Source organism: Nilaparvata lugens, chromosome 10 (assembly GCF_014356525.2).
Source record: "Nilaparvata lugens isolate BPH chromosome 10, ASM1435652v1, whole genome shotgun sequence".
NCBI lineage: Eukaryota > Metazoa > Arthropoda > Insecta > Hemiptera > Delphacidae > Nilaparvata > Nilaparvata lugens.
In genome coordinates, this window is record NC_052513.1 from 38,888,014 (window position 1) to 38,905,396 (window position 17,383).

At 36.5% G+C, this 17,383-nt stretch overlaps 2 protein-coding genes across 3 annotated transcripts in view; one reads left to right on the forward strand and one right to left on the reverse strand.

Annotated features, from left to right (window-relative positions):
- Nucleotides 1–8,912, reverse strand: part of LOC111045682 (probable cytosolic iron-sulfur protein assembly protein Ciao1) — a 27,134-nt gene extending 18,222 nt beyond the window's left edge. Inside the window, exons 1-2 of one of the 2 annotated variants that reach the window (XM_039436825.1) lie at nucleotides 8,763–8,898; nucleotides 4,760–7,411 (exon numbers count right to left, since the gene is read on the reverse strand). In XM_039436825.1, coding sequence (XP_039292759.1) covers nucleotides 6,369–7,406 — 1,038 coding nt within the window. In that variant the 5' untranslated portion in view covers nucleotides 7,407–7,411; nucleotides 8,763–8,898 and the 3' untranslated portion in view covers nucleotides 4,760–6,368. Of the gene's footprint in view, nucleotides 1–4,759; nucleotides 7,412–8,762 lie in introns of those variants that run through there. The other variant, XM_022331131.2, reaches the window with a different exon arrangement.
- On the forward strand, nucleotides 8,840–16,981 carry LOC111045684 (40S ribosomal protein S21). The gene is made up of 5 exons (XM_039436827.1): nucleotides 8,840–9,138; nucleotides 9,229–9,293; nucleotides 12,390–12,522; nucleotides 14,688–14,743; nucleotides 16,922–16,981. Exons 2-5 carry the CDS (start codon nucleotides 9,244–9,246, stop codon nucleotides 16,929–16,931), a joined length of 249 nt encoding a protein of 82 aa, XP_039292761.1. The 5' UTR covers nucleotides 8,840–9,138; nucleotides 9,229–9,243; the 3' UTR covers nucleotides 16,932–16,981.
- Nucleotides 16,982–17,383: the final 402 nt, after the last annotated feature.

Here is a 17,383-nt window from a genome sequence, read left to right on the forward strand (position 1 = left end):
AAAAATGCTCACCGATATATCAGATGAAAATGAATCGATGGCTAGGATTCTGAAAGAAGAGAAGAATAAAAGAAAGGAAAATTTTGAGGACTCTTTAGTGTATGAGGGGTGGGCTGAGAAAGAGAGTAAAATGTTGAAAACTAGTATTGAGGTTCTTGAAATAGAAATTTTGAAAGAGGATCTATTAAACAAAACTGCGATAATTGACGAAATAAATAATCAAAATAATTTAATGGGATGACGAAATGATTTCAATAATCTTAGTATTAAACCATCCTCAAAACGACTTTATTAGGCCTAGAATTACGATCAAATCTAAACCCCTTCACAGAGAGTCGAATGCTATTCCAGTGAATAATAGATTTGCCCTGCTTTCTACGGAGGATTCGTCAGCGGAGGGTTTTTGAACATTGTTGTCATAAATATTTATAGACCACCTATAAATTCCAAACTCTCATTAAATAAATTTTTTGATCGTCTTAGTGGGCTGTTAGAGTTATGCTCCAGAAAATTTCCAAGACACAAACTAATAATATGTGGAGATTTAATATAGATACACTGAAAAACTCACTTTCCTGTTCAAGGCTAAGTGAAGTGCTAAGCTCTTATAATTTAACCCTACATTTTACACATGCAACTAGGATTGCAAAGGACTCTCTGACATGCATAGATAATAAAGCATCCGACTCAGCAATAAACAAACTAATGTGTAAAAATTCAATAATTGAAACTTGTTTGTCCGATCACACAGCACAGTTAGTTCAGTTTCCTTATAATACATTGACGTCTTTTAAATCATTTCAATTAAACTCAAAAAATTCAAAAAAAAATACAAAACTTATAAGAATATTTTCTAAACAGAACATCTCCAAATTCAAGCTTTTCTTGGACCAAGAAGACTGGACAGACCTATATAATATGCTCAATATAACGTCTAATTCTAATACTCTATACAAGTTGTTCATTCGAATAGTACTATCACACTTTGAGGAATCTTTTCCTAAAAGATGAACAAAAAAAAAAGTAGCGCACAAGAGATTAAAGGATGGGTCACACTAGGGATTCGTATATCATGTGCGAGGGCCAGAGAATTGCATAACCAGACTATAAATAATAACAATTTTGAATTTTTGCAATACTTCAAAAATTATAAGAGAGTCCTTAACAGATGTATCAGAGCTGCAAAAATAAAATATAATAGCAACAGAATAAAGAATGCATCTAACAAAACTAAAATGGCCTGGAAGATTGTTCGGGAGGAAACAAATATCAAACAAGATTATAGAGAGCTAACAAAGGTATTTCCCAATAAAAATAAAGATGATATTTTGAATTCTTTCAATGAACATTTTATCAACGTTTGTAGCACACTAAATCTTATTCCGGACATACACAAAGCTCTAAACTATTGTAGAAAATATCCAAAATCAAATAACTTGCTCATATCTTTAGAGCCAGTAGTTACAGAAAAAGAGATAATTGAATTAGTTAAAAAAATAAATTTATCTAAAACACCTGGCTGGGATGAATTTCCTCCATTCCTGCTCAGAATGTGTGTGTTATCATTAGCAAAGCCAATGATGTCTCTGATTAATTCTTCATTTAGAAGTGGAGTGTTTCCGGACTTTCTAAAATATTCAACCGTCATACCAATATTTAAAACGGGCGATGAAAGCGAATTCAGTAATTACAGACCAATTGCTATTTTATCAGCATTTTCTAAAATTTATGAAATGGCAGCTGCTTCCAGATTAATTAAATTTTTGTGACATGAACAACTTACTTCACATGGATCAGTACGGTTTTCGTAAGGGCAGGAATACAACTGGGGCCATTTATGAATTCATATCAAGTCTCTCATTGGCTGTTGATGGATCGCAGTTTGTTGCCGGCATCTTCTGCGATTTATCAAAGGCATTCGAATGTGTGAATCATACTATTTTGTTGGAAAAGCTTCGCTGTTATGGTGTAGTTGGGACAGCCTTCAATTGGTTTAGCTCTTACTTGAATAATAGACAACAATGTGTGAAAGATAAAGAATCACTTAGGTCTTCTTCCTTTTCAAAAATAACGAATGGAGTGCCTCAAGGATCAATACTTGGGCCTCTATTATTCATCATCTATGTAAACGATTTCCCTGAGTCAGTTTCCCAATCAAGACTTATAATGTTTGCTGATGACACGACCGCATTAATATCAGACAAAAATCACAAAACTCTAGCTGGTAACATAAAAAAAGACCTGGAAAACATAACTGATTGGCTCAAAGCAAATGGCCTCTCTCTCAACTACAGTAAAACTTATCAGATGGAATTTAGTTACAGAAGAACCAACTTGAGAAGTTTTCTCCCTCTTTATGATAATGGACTAAAAACAGCTAAATCTTTAAAATTCCTAGGAGTTACAATAGATGAGGGACTAAATTGGAAAGAACATATAAAAAATCTCACGACGAAGTTGAACCGTGCATATTATGTTATTCTCAAGCTATCTCATTCAGTTGATAGAAATACACTCATCACCGTATACTATGCCTATGTCTATTCCCACCTATGCTATGGAAATATTTTCTGGGGAAACCTGACTGACAGCTATAAAATATTTTTAATTCAAAAAAAATCATTAGGGTGGTTTTTGGTTTAAGAGCTAGAGATACATGCAAATCTATTTTTCGGGAATCGAAGATCCTCACTCTGCCTGCCATCTACATATTTCATTTGTTAATATTCATAAAGAGTAATATCCATAAATTTAATTTTTGCACAGACAGACATAACTATTCTACGCGTAATCAGAGCTTGATATTATACCCTATTCACAGACATGCCTCTTACGAAAGAAACCCTTCTTATTCAGGAATAAAATTGTATAATAAGTTACCCGAGGCCATCCGTAAAATTGATTCATTGCCGCTGTTCAAAAAAACTATCAAGTCAATGTTAACTGAGAGAGTCTACTACTCAGTGGCAGAGTTTATTGTTGATAGATTTTGAGGTGAAATTTATTCTATTATTGTGAATAGTTCTATAACTGTGACTTGAAATGTTATTGATTTTATTTTATGATTCTATCATATATGTTATTGTATATTCTTATGTAGCCTACCTATATATTATTATATCTGACAATTTACGTATCAAACGGGAATATTCCCGGACATGATGTTATGTAATGATGAGTAAAAAAAAAAAATTACAAACTGTATCTTGAACTAGCAGGTAACCCGTGCTTTGCACTGGGGAAAATTTTGTGTTGTAAAATGCAATCCCCTCATGTCCAGGAAATATGAAAAATAGCATAATTTATTATTACTTACAACATATAAAATCCCAGAGGCTACAATGGATTGGGCACCTAGATATTATTCATCTATTACAAACTGTATCTTGAACTAGCAGGTAACCCATGCTTTGCACTGGGGAAAATTTTGTGTTTTAAATGCAATCCCCTTATGTCCAGGAAACATAAAAAATAGTATAATTATTACTTATGACATATAAAATTCTAGAGGCTACAATGGATTGGACACCTAGAAAGAATGGTTGAACAGAGAATATCCAAAAATGTATAAGGGTAGATTGGAGGGAGAAGGCAAAGAGGCAGACCAAGGAACCGTTGAAGTGGAGGCAGATATTAGATTGATGAGGGTCAGAGGTTGGAAGCAGAAGTCAGGTGACCGTTCAATATGGAGGCAAATAGTTGAAGAGGCTAAAGTTCAGGCTGAGCTGTAATGCCGAAAGTAGAAGAAGATAATAGTATTACCATAGAGAAACAATAGCATAAGAAGATATCCCATGGTATATGGTGTTTATGTCGTAGCTTTTTGCGTTATCTCAAGCCGATAGTCCACGTATTTCTTTCTCATTAAGCTATGTGACGCTGGCAGTCTCTCATATTGTGCCGTTCATACAATCTCACCCCGCTAAAACAGTAAAATCTACAATAATCGACAGTAATCGGCTTGAGATAACAGTAAAAGTTGCGACATAAACGCCCTATACCATGGGATATCTACTTACGCTATTGTTTTTCTATGATATTACTTACTAGCAGATAACACGTGCTCCGCAAGGATCCAATTGAAAACTTGACGTAATGAAATCTTGAAGAATTGAAAATAAACCTATAACCATACTCGGTAAATTAAGAATCTACAAGCAAAGTTTCAAGTTAATTAGTCCAGTAGTTCAAACGTGATGTTAGTCATCCGTGAATTTCCTATCAAGTTTTCAAGCCAGTTCATAATACTGACTTGTAATCACTTATTCTAATGTGATTTGATTACTCACCGGATTGGAGCGTTTTCAAGTTTCAATTCATTGGAATTTATTGTTAACTGCTACGTTAATCCATCAATTTATATTATTTTTATAAGAAAACTTGAAAGGTTTTTATCAACACTATTTTTGATATTTCAATTGATTATAATGCCGCAACCACATGTTGGCCCAATCGCTCACCCAGCCTGATAACCAAACGTAGGCTAATGAAGACGAGCGCTGGCAAACCACCCATCCACACACTGTCGCTGGTCAACATTGGCCTTCATTGGGCCAAGATGTGGATGCGGCATAACATGGAATTACCATGCATTCTGTGACTTGCTTCTAAAAGAATGTCACTTTACCTGAAGATTATAATAATGAATTAATTGTTCAGATTGAGAAATGAGATGTAATGGAATGAAATCAGATTTAGATAGAGATGTATTGAGAAATATAGATTCGTTTGAAGATAGGGGAAAAGTTAGAACGATAAATTAAACAATAAGTACTTTATTGAATATTTTTATAGTAATATACAACATCTAACAGTCATATTTCAACATTTACAGTGCAGAATATTTCTTTTCCTGTGATCAATAAAACATCATTTACAATAGTGGAAGTTTGTAAGGAAAGAGAACCTAGTTTTGGATTAATAATAGAATTATTCATTTTCTTTCTAAATAAATCAGATTTTTTACAGTAGAAAAATTTGTATTTTATCATGAACTTAATAACAAAACAACTTCCCAACATCACCTACAATAGTGAAGTTTAAAACTTTAAAAATTATAAGCAAGAATATTTATTACACATCTGGAGGAATCTACATTCCATCTATTCATAATTTATTTATACAAAAATTCTAGTTTTCTGGTTGCTCTTACATTCAGCTTCTATGAAGGATCAATATTTGGACAATATTATTTATAACATTCAAATAGTTACTGAAAGTCCTGATAATAGCCTATCTCAGTAGTTCCACTGCTATTCGTTTGTTCCCTTTATTTTGTGTTACATATTCACAAAACTACATTACAACATTTAATTTCCTAACTATCAATTATGTATTACACATGAACACATTAACAGAAAAGCCTTGCGAAAATAAGAACAAAATTTCCATTCAACCAAAGCTAAGAATTAATTATGTTCAAACATCTAGAAGTGTTTCATGAGTGGATGAAACATGAACGTTCTCTTTGAAAGAGATTTATAAGTTTTTTTAAACAAAAATGACAGTTCCGTCCTTTAATTGCGATATATATTCAGTCTCAATAATAATATAAGAGCCACTATTACTTTATAAATAGACATAAAAATCTTAATACCCTTGTTTGAATAATTCTAAAAAGGGTACTGAGATTTTTTATTTCTATTTATATTACAAGTAGACCTAAACAGAAAAGAGACAACTACTACTTTTTATCTTGTAGTGGAATGAATTGGAATTTATAGGTACATTTGAAAAATCATACTTTCCCTTTAGAATGCCACTAATTCATTTTCAACAACTGGCTTGAATAAATTCTTACTTTTTAGGACAAAAAACCGTCAAGATTTGGAAGCAATGGTAATTTATATATCGAAACAATAATACTTCCTTCCTCAAACTACCACAAATATACATGATAACTACTACTTATCCTGACAAAAAACTGTCAAGATCTTCTAGAAATTGAAGTAACAGGCAGTATTTATAAAAATAAAATTCCTAATTCCAAGTGAAGTAGTCCCTTCTTTAACAGAAACAAAGAGATTGGATAACCACATCAATAACATTTGGAAGAAATTTACACTAAAATACAATTGTATATACTTTGATAGTTCAATGATACCCAATAACAACTGATTTTCAAGTCACGAAAAATGGTCAAGGCTTGAAAGAAATTGGCATTTAAAAAGTGATAGTTAACTGTTCAAAGTAAATGATAATTTCCTACTCATGTAGGAAATTAAATATAAATAATAAAAATTATTTCATATTATTTTTATTTATATTATTTAAATATAAATAATACAAATAACACAATACCCAATAGGCTACTAATTTTCATGACACGAAAAATCTTTAAAACTTGAAAGAAAATGGTATGAATACTTTTAAAAAATAATAGTTTCCTCCTTAAACTGCCACAAATTGACCCTAGAATCATCGCCGGCCGACACCAACAGCCCCGGCTGTTTAGGGTTCCAAGCCACCGAGTTGACATCCTGTGTGTGAGCCCTATGCACGGTGCACACCAGCTCAAACTCAGGTTCGTTCTTATCAGAGGCGGGTGTCTCTTTGAAGACCCTGATGGTGTCATCCCCACACGCCGTCGCCAACAACTCCGTCTCATGACACCAGGCGATGTCGTAGACTGCACGGGAGTGGTATCCACTCAGGGTACACACACACTTCCACGTGGGTTCTGAACCCTCGGTGACAACACCTTCAGGGTTGTTGGGGAGGTACTGTTGCCAGATTTTGACGGTTTTATCATCGCTGCAACTGGCCAACCGTGTGCCGGTTTTGTCGAACGCTATGCCCCAGACGGTGGACTCGTGGGAGGTGAGTGTGCCGCAGTTCACCCAGTCGTTGTCGGAGATATCCTCGCGGAACAGTTTGATGGTGTTGTCGTAGCTGCAGGAGGCGAGGATATCCTCGTGCGGATGCCAGATGACCTTCTTCACGTCCTGTGTGTGTGCGTTGATGACAGCGGCACACTCATATTCGTCATCTTCACTCATCTCCCACACCCACACCGATTTGTCTCGACTACAAGTTGCCAACAAGTTCCCCGACTTCGCCCAGCTCACACTCTTCACCTCGTTCTCATGTCCCTCGAGCGTCGCGTTACATTCAAACTCCCCGCTCTTCCGGTCCCAAATCGCGGTGGTGGCGTCGAAACTGGCCGACGCCAAGTAGTTTCCGCAAGGAGACCAGGCCACCTCGCGGATTGTCCGCTGATGACCGTCGGTCAGGACCGTTTTGTTCATCCAGGTGCGTTGGCCGGACGATTTTGTCCACAGTCGGACCGTTTTGTCCTCCCCGCAGGATGCGAATACAGTGCCGGTCGGGTTCCAGCTGACGTTCCAGACGCGTCCGCGGTGTCCGGTCAGACTGTCCACCAGGTCTAGACGTCCGGAGGCCGCCATTTTAACTGGACACACACAACACAACACTTGATCAGTCTTTTATATGAAATCCTCATCACTTAGGACTAAGTTATCACTCATCTTTAAACAGTTCAAAGTAGCATTACAACTGGTTTATTGTTTTTGAAGGGACGGATTCAAGAATCCACACGTCAACCGAAGCTTATTGTGTTCACAAGTAGTATGTTAGACAAACCAATACCTGTGTTCTTTACTAGAACCAGGAGTTTTTCCCTATGCTAACATCCCATTCATTACCTGGTTGCTGGTCACAATCCCGTGTGATATGCTTGGCAGTCTCTTCAGACTGATTAGTCCTCGTGACCTACATGAGTTCCACTCCTGGCCTTCTCTGAAGGTCCTTCCGCTGAGGAAGGAGTGGCCAAGTTGCCTCTAGGGCGCCTGGCCACCCTTGACCCACATTAATTTCTGGAGTTTCACCCATCTCTGATCTCTTGGGTTTTTCTTTTTGCCCCTCCAAAACTGTGCAGGGTCAAAAGCCTCACCTCTCCCAAGAAGTTTTGTCTGAATGGCCACCCTTCTTTGAGCAGTGGTGAGTTGTGGTCTCTCCACCCACAAACTTGTGACCTATGTGAGTTCCACTCCTGTCCTTTTTGTAGGTCCTTCCGCTGAGAGAGGGGCGCCCAGCCACCCTTGACTCAGGTTCTTCACCTACATTTGTGCCTAGAGTCTCACACATCTCTGGTCTCTTGGATTTTTTTTTTGCCCCTCCGAAACTGCCCTGGTGGGGCAGATACCGTGGGTTTTAAGGCAAGGCAACTTTTGGAATTGCCTTGGGGTCTCTTTTAGTCGCCTCCCATGACAAACAGGGATACTGTGGGTGAATTCTGGTTTTCAACACATTCTTGAGTACGATGTTCGACTCAAAGCTCCCCCAACCCGCAGGGACCACAACTGGACTTACACAACACTTATTGGTAATAGTATTATTATTAAACACTTCAATACCAACTCAATTGATCCATGTTCTTCAAAAGCCCCTTCTATTATCTGAACAAGAGAGAGCACTGCTGATAAAGCAGACCTGACCACTAGATTATCAAGACTAAAATATGTTACCTATTAAATTATCTTATATTCCTGCACATATAACAACGTCTTATTAGTAATTTGAGGAGAAGCTATAAAATAGCAGACTAAGTATCCAGAACATCTATATGCAAGATAAAGTGAGTTTAATCTGAAAATGCATGCAGCAACATACCGAGAGCTTAGCTTATCATGAAACACATAAGACGGAAAAATATAATTGCAACAAGTTTTAAAAGTAAAATTTGAATGATACCAATGAAGTGACAAATCATTGAATATTGAAAAATATAAGATAATTCTTACCTTGTAGAAAAAAATAGATAATTACTGGAATAACAATTCAAGTTCCTAATGGTTTTGAGGTTATATCTTGAAAATCTACAAAACGTTGCAACGGCAGCCATTCTGCAATCACAAGAAAAATCAGCTGTTAAGCACAATCCTTTGGAATAGGAATACTTTAATAAAATCAATGATATTGCAATTTGATAATTGCACAAAATCAATTATTTGAAACATACTCTTCATATTTATATTCAAGGATTTCGATAACAATAGTTCTCCAAATAAATACTTTGATACAGGAACTTCGGAATTTGTTGGTATGACTGTTTTAGGTCACATCCCTGTTCTGCTCTTTTCGCCAGCTTGAGTTTTTGTTTCGTAGCACGTTTCGAAGGTAATTATTATATTTTCATTTAAAATTCAATTGTAAATACTTATATTCCGACATCAGTACTATTCTAATTCATATTTTTTTTATTTTCAGCTTATTAATCGAAAGATGGAGAACGACGCTGGAGAATTTGTTGATCTTTACTGCCCAAGGAAATGGTGAGTTAACATAACCTATTTTAACGATCCATGTTTTTAAACTATTATTTAAGTTTTGTATTTCTATCAATTATGTAATGCTTTTGTTTTTATTAATAAATGGATATTTGAAATTCTATTTTTGCATAAACTTAGATTCTTCAAGACTTGTTGCTATAAACAATCACCGTACCTACTCTGTCACATGTTTACTGAATCAACTGCTTATAATGGGTTTTTTATTTGATTTATTACCCATTAAATAATTGCTTGATATAATACCTTCTGCTTCATCACTTAACAAACTTGTAGGATTGTGTGTTAAGAAAAGATAAGATAGCGTTGAAGTTCTATTTTAATACACGTAATTACATTCAACTATTCAGATGGCTGATCTAAGCAGTGACTAATTTCAATAAAAATATAAAATCATCACTCATAAATTTCGAAAACGGCTTCAATGCTAGGGAGCACTTCAGTTTATTCAATTTGAAACCCTTCACATATTTAAAAGCTAACTTTCTAATCTCCTATTATATTTAGTCGCCGGTCTCAGCCACCAGTGTCAAGTGTCCGAGCAAGTTGACAGTTAGGACGTTGGTTTATATAGCACTCATCACACTAGTCACTAGATTCTGACGACCAAACGCCATATTTTCTGGTGTTTTACTGGTGTCTCAGCGTTCTGTACACATTAACGCCAATGGTGGCTCTCTGGCGGCCCACTGGAGGCAGAGAATGGTGCTCCAATGTAGTGTAATCCCTAAGGCCATCTCTTTCTGCCGCACAGTGCATGGTCATGGTGGTGTTGCTATCTACGTTAATAAGGAACTGAATTTCAAAGAGTTAAATCTACAAGCTTTTTGTAGGGAGTTAGTAATTGAAATTACTGGCATAGTTCTGACCCACCATAGTACTATTGTTTTGGTTGTGTACCATACTGGAAATGAACTTGAAGAGTTCCTGAGTCGATTGGATGACTGTCTTGCTTATATAGCAAATTTTAGCATGAAGATTATTGTGGGTGGTGATTTTAATATTCATTTCAATCACAGTCTACCGGCGCAGTACAGACTTGAAAATTTGCTCCGGAGTTTCAACCTATATTTTTGCAATAGACTCCCAACTAGAGGTCCAAATTGCATCGACAATGTTGCAACTAATTTAAGCAGTGGTACTTTTGAAGTCAGTGTCTTAAACTGGGCTACTTTCCGAATTGTTTGAAGTTGGGTAAAACTGTACCTATATACAAAAAGGGAGATGAGAAGGACAAGAATAACTTCCGACCAATTACTGTTACCCCCTTACTCGGAAAAATCTTAGAGGTTGCCATGAAGGATCAGCTAATGGACCATCTTGAGAGGAATAGTTTGCTGTCTGATAGACAACATGGCTTTAGAAAGTCCAAGTCCACACAAACCGCCCTGCTGGCCCTGATCAACGAAGTCATTGATGCATTCGAGAGTGGAGATTCTGTGGCAGTGAGGCTGTGTGACCTATCACGTGCTTTTGACTGTGTGTCTCATGAGCTTCTCCTTGGAAAGTTGAGTCAGTATGGTATAACGGACATTGTTGCTGACACTTTCAAGTCCTATCTTTCTGACAGAAGGCAGATAGTGAATGTTCGGGGTGCATCATCTGGCGAACTGCATGTACGGCATGGGGTACCGCAGGGCTCTGTCCTGGGGCCAGTCCTGTTCATCCTGCATATGAACGATTTGAGAGTCGGCGGAAGTGAGCTGCTGTTTGCGGATGACACAACCCTTGTTGGGAGAGGATCCTCGCCTGCAGCTGCCACCCTTGAGTTGGAGGAGTCCTTTGCTGGTGCAGAACGCTGGTTTCAGGAGAACAAGCTGTTGCTCAACGTCGGCAAGACACAGAATATCATGTGCACTCTGAGAAACCACTTCAATCATTCATTGAATGAACCGGTGAAGCTTCTGGGATTTAACATCGATCCAAAGTTAACATGGAGTGCTCATGTGGATGCTGTATGCAGAAGACTGTCTCGTGTGATCTACCTGTTGAGAAGACTGAGGTGCTTGCTGACTGAGGAACATTTGATTATGGCCTATTATTCACTGTTCCATAGTCACATTATATATGGAATACTGCTGTGGGGACACTCTTCACACTGTGAGAGTATTCTTATGCTGCAGAAGAAGGCAGTTCGGATATTGTCATCCAGTGGTCATCTGGAGCACTGTAGGCCACTCTTCGCCAGACTTGGGATTCTCACAGTTTTTAGCCAGTTCATCTTTGCTTCCCTGGTTGGTATTAGGAATACCAATCTGACAGTGAATTTGAGGGGGTTGCAGAGTGCCTACTCACTTCGAAATGCTCTCGAAGTCAATGTTCCTCGATGTAGGCTAAGTAAGGCTCAGAACTGTTATCCCAATATCGCTATTAAAATGTTTAATATGCTACCTCCATCTGTGCGTCATTTGAGTGACAGTGAGTTTAAGAGGAGACTCAAGTCCTGGCTGCGTGCCAGACCATACTACTCCTTGAGTGAATTTTTTCAGGAGTCTACAGTTGACATTTAGTGGCCATCACCGTGTTTAGCCATCTATGCCATTATGTTTTATTTTTTGACGTGACAGTGTTGTCAAAAACTTTCTGTGTGATATTGTATTTTTGACGTGATGACCAACCCAGCTCATCTGGCTGGTTAATGGTCCTACAAATGAAGATTGAAGATTGAAGATTGAAGATTGAAGATTGAAGATTGAAGATTGAAGATTGAAGATTGAAGATTGAAGATTGAAGATTGAAGATTGAAGATTGAAGATTGAAGATTGAAGATTGAAGATTGAAGATTGAAGATTGAAGATTGAAGATTGAAGATTGAAGATTGAAGATTGAAGATTGAAGATTGAAGATTGAAGATTGAAGATTGAAGATTGAAGATTGAAGATTGAAGATTGAAGATTGAAGATTGAAGATTGAAGATTGAAGATTGAAGATTGAAGATTGAAGATTGAAGATTGAAGATTGAAGATTGAAGATTGAAGATTGAAGATTGAAGATTGAAGATTGAAGATTGAAGATTGAAGATTGAAGATTGAAGATTGAAGATTGAAGATTGAAGATACTAATAATTTTTTTATATTTCAGCTCGGCTAGCAACAGAATCATCCACGCCAAGGACCACGCTTCAATTCAGTTGCACATTGCCGAAGTAGACAAGGAGGGCAGGATGACCGAAAAGACAAAGATGTACGCCATCTGTGGAGCTATCAGGAGAATGGTTTGTACATTTTCAATTCTAAATAATAGTTCTGTCAACTCAGAGATTCATTACAAACATGGAAGATTTATTCGAAATTTCAGTTGACCAACTGAGGCTGTTCAGAGGGACTCTAAGGCTCAACTCTCACTTACGTGACTCAGGTCGAGAAGAGACTCGACTCTAGTCAAGAGAAAGTGTTTTCAAATGGTGACAGTCGCGGAAACTAGAATCAACTGGACTGAGTGTCACCCCATTTGGAAACACATGCTCTCGACTAGAGTCGAGTCTCTTCTCGACCTGAGTCACGTAAGTGTGAGTTGAGCCTTAGTGTTCAGAGTGGAAGGAGTGGCAACTGAGAGGTGCCGGGTTCGATTCCCGGTTTAACACACTTTTTTGGACAGTTCCTCTCAACGGATTTCCTTCTGCTATTTAGCTCTTTGGTCGATATTTGCAGTAGCATAAGTCCTTATTAATTTATATATTTATATTGCTTTCATTAGAGATTCGAATTGATTACTGTCGATATTTGCAGTAGCAGAATTCCTTATCAATTTATATTGCTTTCATTAGATATTCGAATTGATTATTATTGTTATTCATTAGCCTACAAACATGGAGCTATGTCATACTTGTAAAAGAATTCAATAAGTTGAAAGTAACCTAACAAGTTATTCGCAGAGTCAACTGAATATTCAGGTATAATATAAATATAATTCATTATCAAATTCAATGATGACAATGTGCAAGTATTTAGAGTATCTTAAGGTGCGTACAGATTTACGCGCCGCGAACATGAGCGATTCACTTTTAATCAGCTGATGCTAAGCTTTTTATATCTGTATCTTACCGTTTCTGTAAAATTACAGATATAATCAGCTGATTAAAAGTGAATTGCTCATGTTCGCGGCGCGTATATCTGTACGCACCTTTATACTGGGAATGATATTGTCAATCAAATGCAATTAAAATATTGTATTTACTTCTAATTATCATTTGATTATCAATTTATATTTTACTTTTCTTTCTCTCTGTTCTTGTGTCTGTTGAGTTCAGTCCTTTTATCTCTCTCCTCATTCCTTCATTACGTGAAGCGCGGAGGATGTTTCTTCCATTTTCATGTTTCTGGAAATTAAAATCAATGCAATCAATCAAATGCAATTAAAATATTGTATTTACTTTCGATTACCATTTGAGCTTATCAATTTACATTTTTCTTTTCTTTCTTCTTTTTCTCGTCTATTTGAGTTCAGTCCTTTTATTTGTCTCTCTCCTTATTCCTCCATTACGTGAAGCGAGGAAAATGTTTCTTCCATTTTCATGTTTCTGGAAATTGACATTTTTATTGCTTTTCCCCTCTCACTTATCACTTATGTATAAGATAAGATTCTTAATTTCGCATCCAATTTACAACAGGCCAATTTTATGTTGCATCTTCCTTTGATTCTTGTCTCGTTTAATTATCTTACTTGCATGTTTATTCGTACTAATGGTGTGATCACATTGGATGCATTGGTTTTGCATGGCAAAGCGTGCAGAGAAACAAAATCTGAACATCTGGAACGCGTGCGCGTTCAGTATGAGCAGCTACATGTTACAATGGCACTTTTAAATTTTGTTTTTTGGTCTTGTATCCTACCTTCGCCGTTCCAATATGTTCTGAATACATGCATATTTCAACAAGCACAGCCACCTCTTCTTATACACTCTACCTTCGCCACTCATCTGTGTTTTGATTTTGACCCATATTCACTGAAGTCCTGCTTTCCTATAAATTTCTGCTCCTCTGGGTATAAAGTAATAACAAGCATTAGTTCTTATGTGGGTGTTTATGCGTAAAACGTGTGAACACTCTCATAAGAACCATTGGAATTTTTCCCAGCCCTGTAGAGCAAATATCGATAAATAATAATAATAATATCGTGTGACCTGGCTGGCTCAGGTCTGGTGTCAGAGTTTTCAGGTCGCAACTGATCAATTTTCTGGGCCTCTGACATGACCTAACGACTGCTTTTTAGGCAACCGGGACCGACGGCTTAACGTGTCCATCCGAAACACGATAATGAAAGAAAGGGTCGACTAATAATGTGATTTATTCTTATCAGATAATATTCTATTTTGGTGCTTCTTTCATTCATTCCATTTTATTGTTTTTTTATTAATATTTGCTGTTTTTGTTTGTCTAGGGTGAATCAGATGACTGCATAAACAGGCTCGCCAAAAAGGACGGAATTATTGCTAAGTGAGTATTATTCTTAAACTTTGAAATTGAGTGGTAGAGAGAACTTGAAAGTCCTAACTCTTCCAGATAAAGAATTTTCTCATTTCATTCCATTAATCTAGCTATTTTTGGGATCCAAAGGATAAATTTAAACCTTTATTTTTGAAACATAAGTCCATTTCTAAGAATAATTATTAACATTAATTTGCCACCAGTGCTTTGAGAACTATTGTCCCAAGAATTGTTTGATATTAAGGTGCGTACAGATATACGCGCCTCCAACACGCTCCGCGCACGCTCTGCAATCGCTCCGATCATGAACGTTACGAGAGATGTCAGCTCTTCTCGCGTTCCACTCTTGCTCCCCGGTCGATCATCAATCGATCTGCTCGAGTGACGTTCGATTGCTGAGCAGAGCGAAAGTCTGTACGCACCTTTAAAATCACTTAGGCCCGGTTGCACAAAAGCCGTTTAAATTTTAAAACCGTGATTAATTCCACGAGAACCAATCGAGGAAGGCGTTTTTGAAAAGACTGCTTCTCTGATTGGTTTTCGTGGAATTAATTACGGTTAAAATTTAACCGGCTTTTGTGCAACCGGGCCTAGATTTTTGGGGGTTCCACGTTGTAATGGCAGTGGAGAAAGATAAGAGAACAACGTTACCGAACCTTTGTCTTGTCAATGCCTTCTATTGACGGTAGCTGATACAGGTTTATTTAATGTAATATTAACTGTTTATTCTCGTTTAAAATAATCAATTATATTTTATTAAGTGATAAATTATATTTTTCAATAATTTTATAATGAATTAAGATGAAATATTTTGTTAATTCTACATTGTTAAAAGACGATCTGGCAACAGAGCAAAACGAGAAAGAGATAGAGATATCCGCTTTGTTGACTAATAGACAAGGATAGCAATACCATTGCTAATCAAACACTGCCATTATAACGTGTACCTCAATATAGGGTCATTATGTGTTTGCTGCGTTGTTTTAGTGAAGATGATGAATGTTGAAGTATCCATGTGGAAATAAATAATTTGATTAAATAATTTTAAATTAATATTTAGTATGGAAATCACTAGTACCCTCTCTATACTCTTATATCAACACAACCAGTTTCGGCACTCATTCCATTTTCAAGTCAAAATTTTGAGTTTTACCTCTTATTTGAAAATGGCATAATTGTTGAAACTGGTTGTGTTCATATAAAAAGGTATAGAGTGGGTGCTAGTATAATTTCTATAATAATTGAACAGTTCAGGTATAGTAATTTCTATAATAATTGAACAGTTCAAGTAGCTATTTTTATTTAAAATACTTCATCAGAAATGGCTTGAATTCGATAACAGTTTACTGTTATCTGTTACTGTAATCCGATGATTTGAGTATCAACAATTCCAATCAACCAAATATTGTTTTACTTTTACATTTTGTCTGATGTTGTATTATCACTGAAAAAAGAGTTTAAACGCTTTGTTAATAACAGCAAGTTTACTACAAATATGTGGAGGTTTCATGTGAAGAGTGTCATTGTCATAACAGCTTACTTAATGATTATATAACTTGAGTATTATCAAAAATTTCAATTAATCAAATATTGGTTTACTTTTATGTTTTGTCTATGTTGAATTATCACTGAAAAAGACTCGAAACGCTTTGTATATAACAGCAAGTGTATTACAAACTTATGGTGGTTTCACATGAATATTGTCACTGTCATTACATCTATTGAGACTGACAGTGAATTATCTATCAAATTCTGAAATTATTGAGCAGAAACCATATTTTTATCATTGGAATTAATTAAATATTTAAATTGTATATTTTAATCAGGAGTGTCCACCTCTCCTAAACCCAAGGACGGCAACCCCTTCTTGAAATTGGAAACCCACAAAAATGTATTAGTCTTTAGTATTAGTCATTAGTCTAAATGTATTAGTCATTAGTCTAAATGTATTAGTCATTAGTCTAAATGTATTAGTCATTAGTCTAAATGTATTAGTCATTGGTCTTTCTAAACACTGGTGACCTTTTTATATTGACCAACCCCACGAAAGTATTTCAAAGACGAAGTCTGCGTCCAAGCCAAACCTTCGTGACTTGGCAATTTTTCATTCTTACAATTACTAAATTAGATTTTGTTGAATGCTATATTTTACATTTAAAGTAATAATTGTGTTTTTATTTGTTTCAGGAATTTTTAAGTCATGAATGGCGGGTGATTTTTATTAATTAAATAAAAAATTCTCCAATATTTTACGTGTCTTCATTGTGATTTCGTAGATCCCAATAAAAAAGTATAGATAAAAAGTAATCTATTCTATTCCATAGTTTATAGCGGGCCATTTACTATTCAATTTCTTGTTCCAACTTGAAGTCTAAAGCTGCGTACACATATTCGCGCTTCCAACCAGCACCGAGCACGCTCTTCCCTCGTACCGCCCTCGTACCACCATCGAACCACAGTCGCACCGCCCACGCACCCATCATGAACGTTACGGAAGATGTTAGATCTTCTCGCGTTCCCCGGTCGAACCACTGTTGCTCCCCGGTCGATCATCAATCGCTCTGCTGGAGTGACGTTCGGTTGCGGAGCAGAGCGAAAGTCTGTACGCACCTTAATATTCAATATTGGATTCAACCTCGGACCGTGAAT

Excerpts from the sequence above, each read along its gene's own strand:
- LOC111045684 (XM_039436827.1), top strand. The coding sequence starts at position 9,244 with ATGGAGAACGACGCTGGAGAATTTGTTGATCTTTACTGCCCAAGGAAA. Across the intron at positions 9,294-12,389 it reads CTTTACTGCCCAAGGAAATG|CTCGGCTAGCAACAGAATCA; the intron begins GTGAGTTAACAT and ends TTTATATTTCAG. Across the intron at positions 12,523-14,687 it reads GTGGAGCTATCAGGAGAATG|GGTGAATCAGATGACTGCAT; the intron begins GTTTGTACATTT and ends TTGTTTGTCTAG.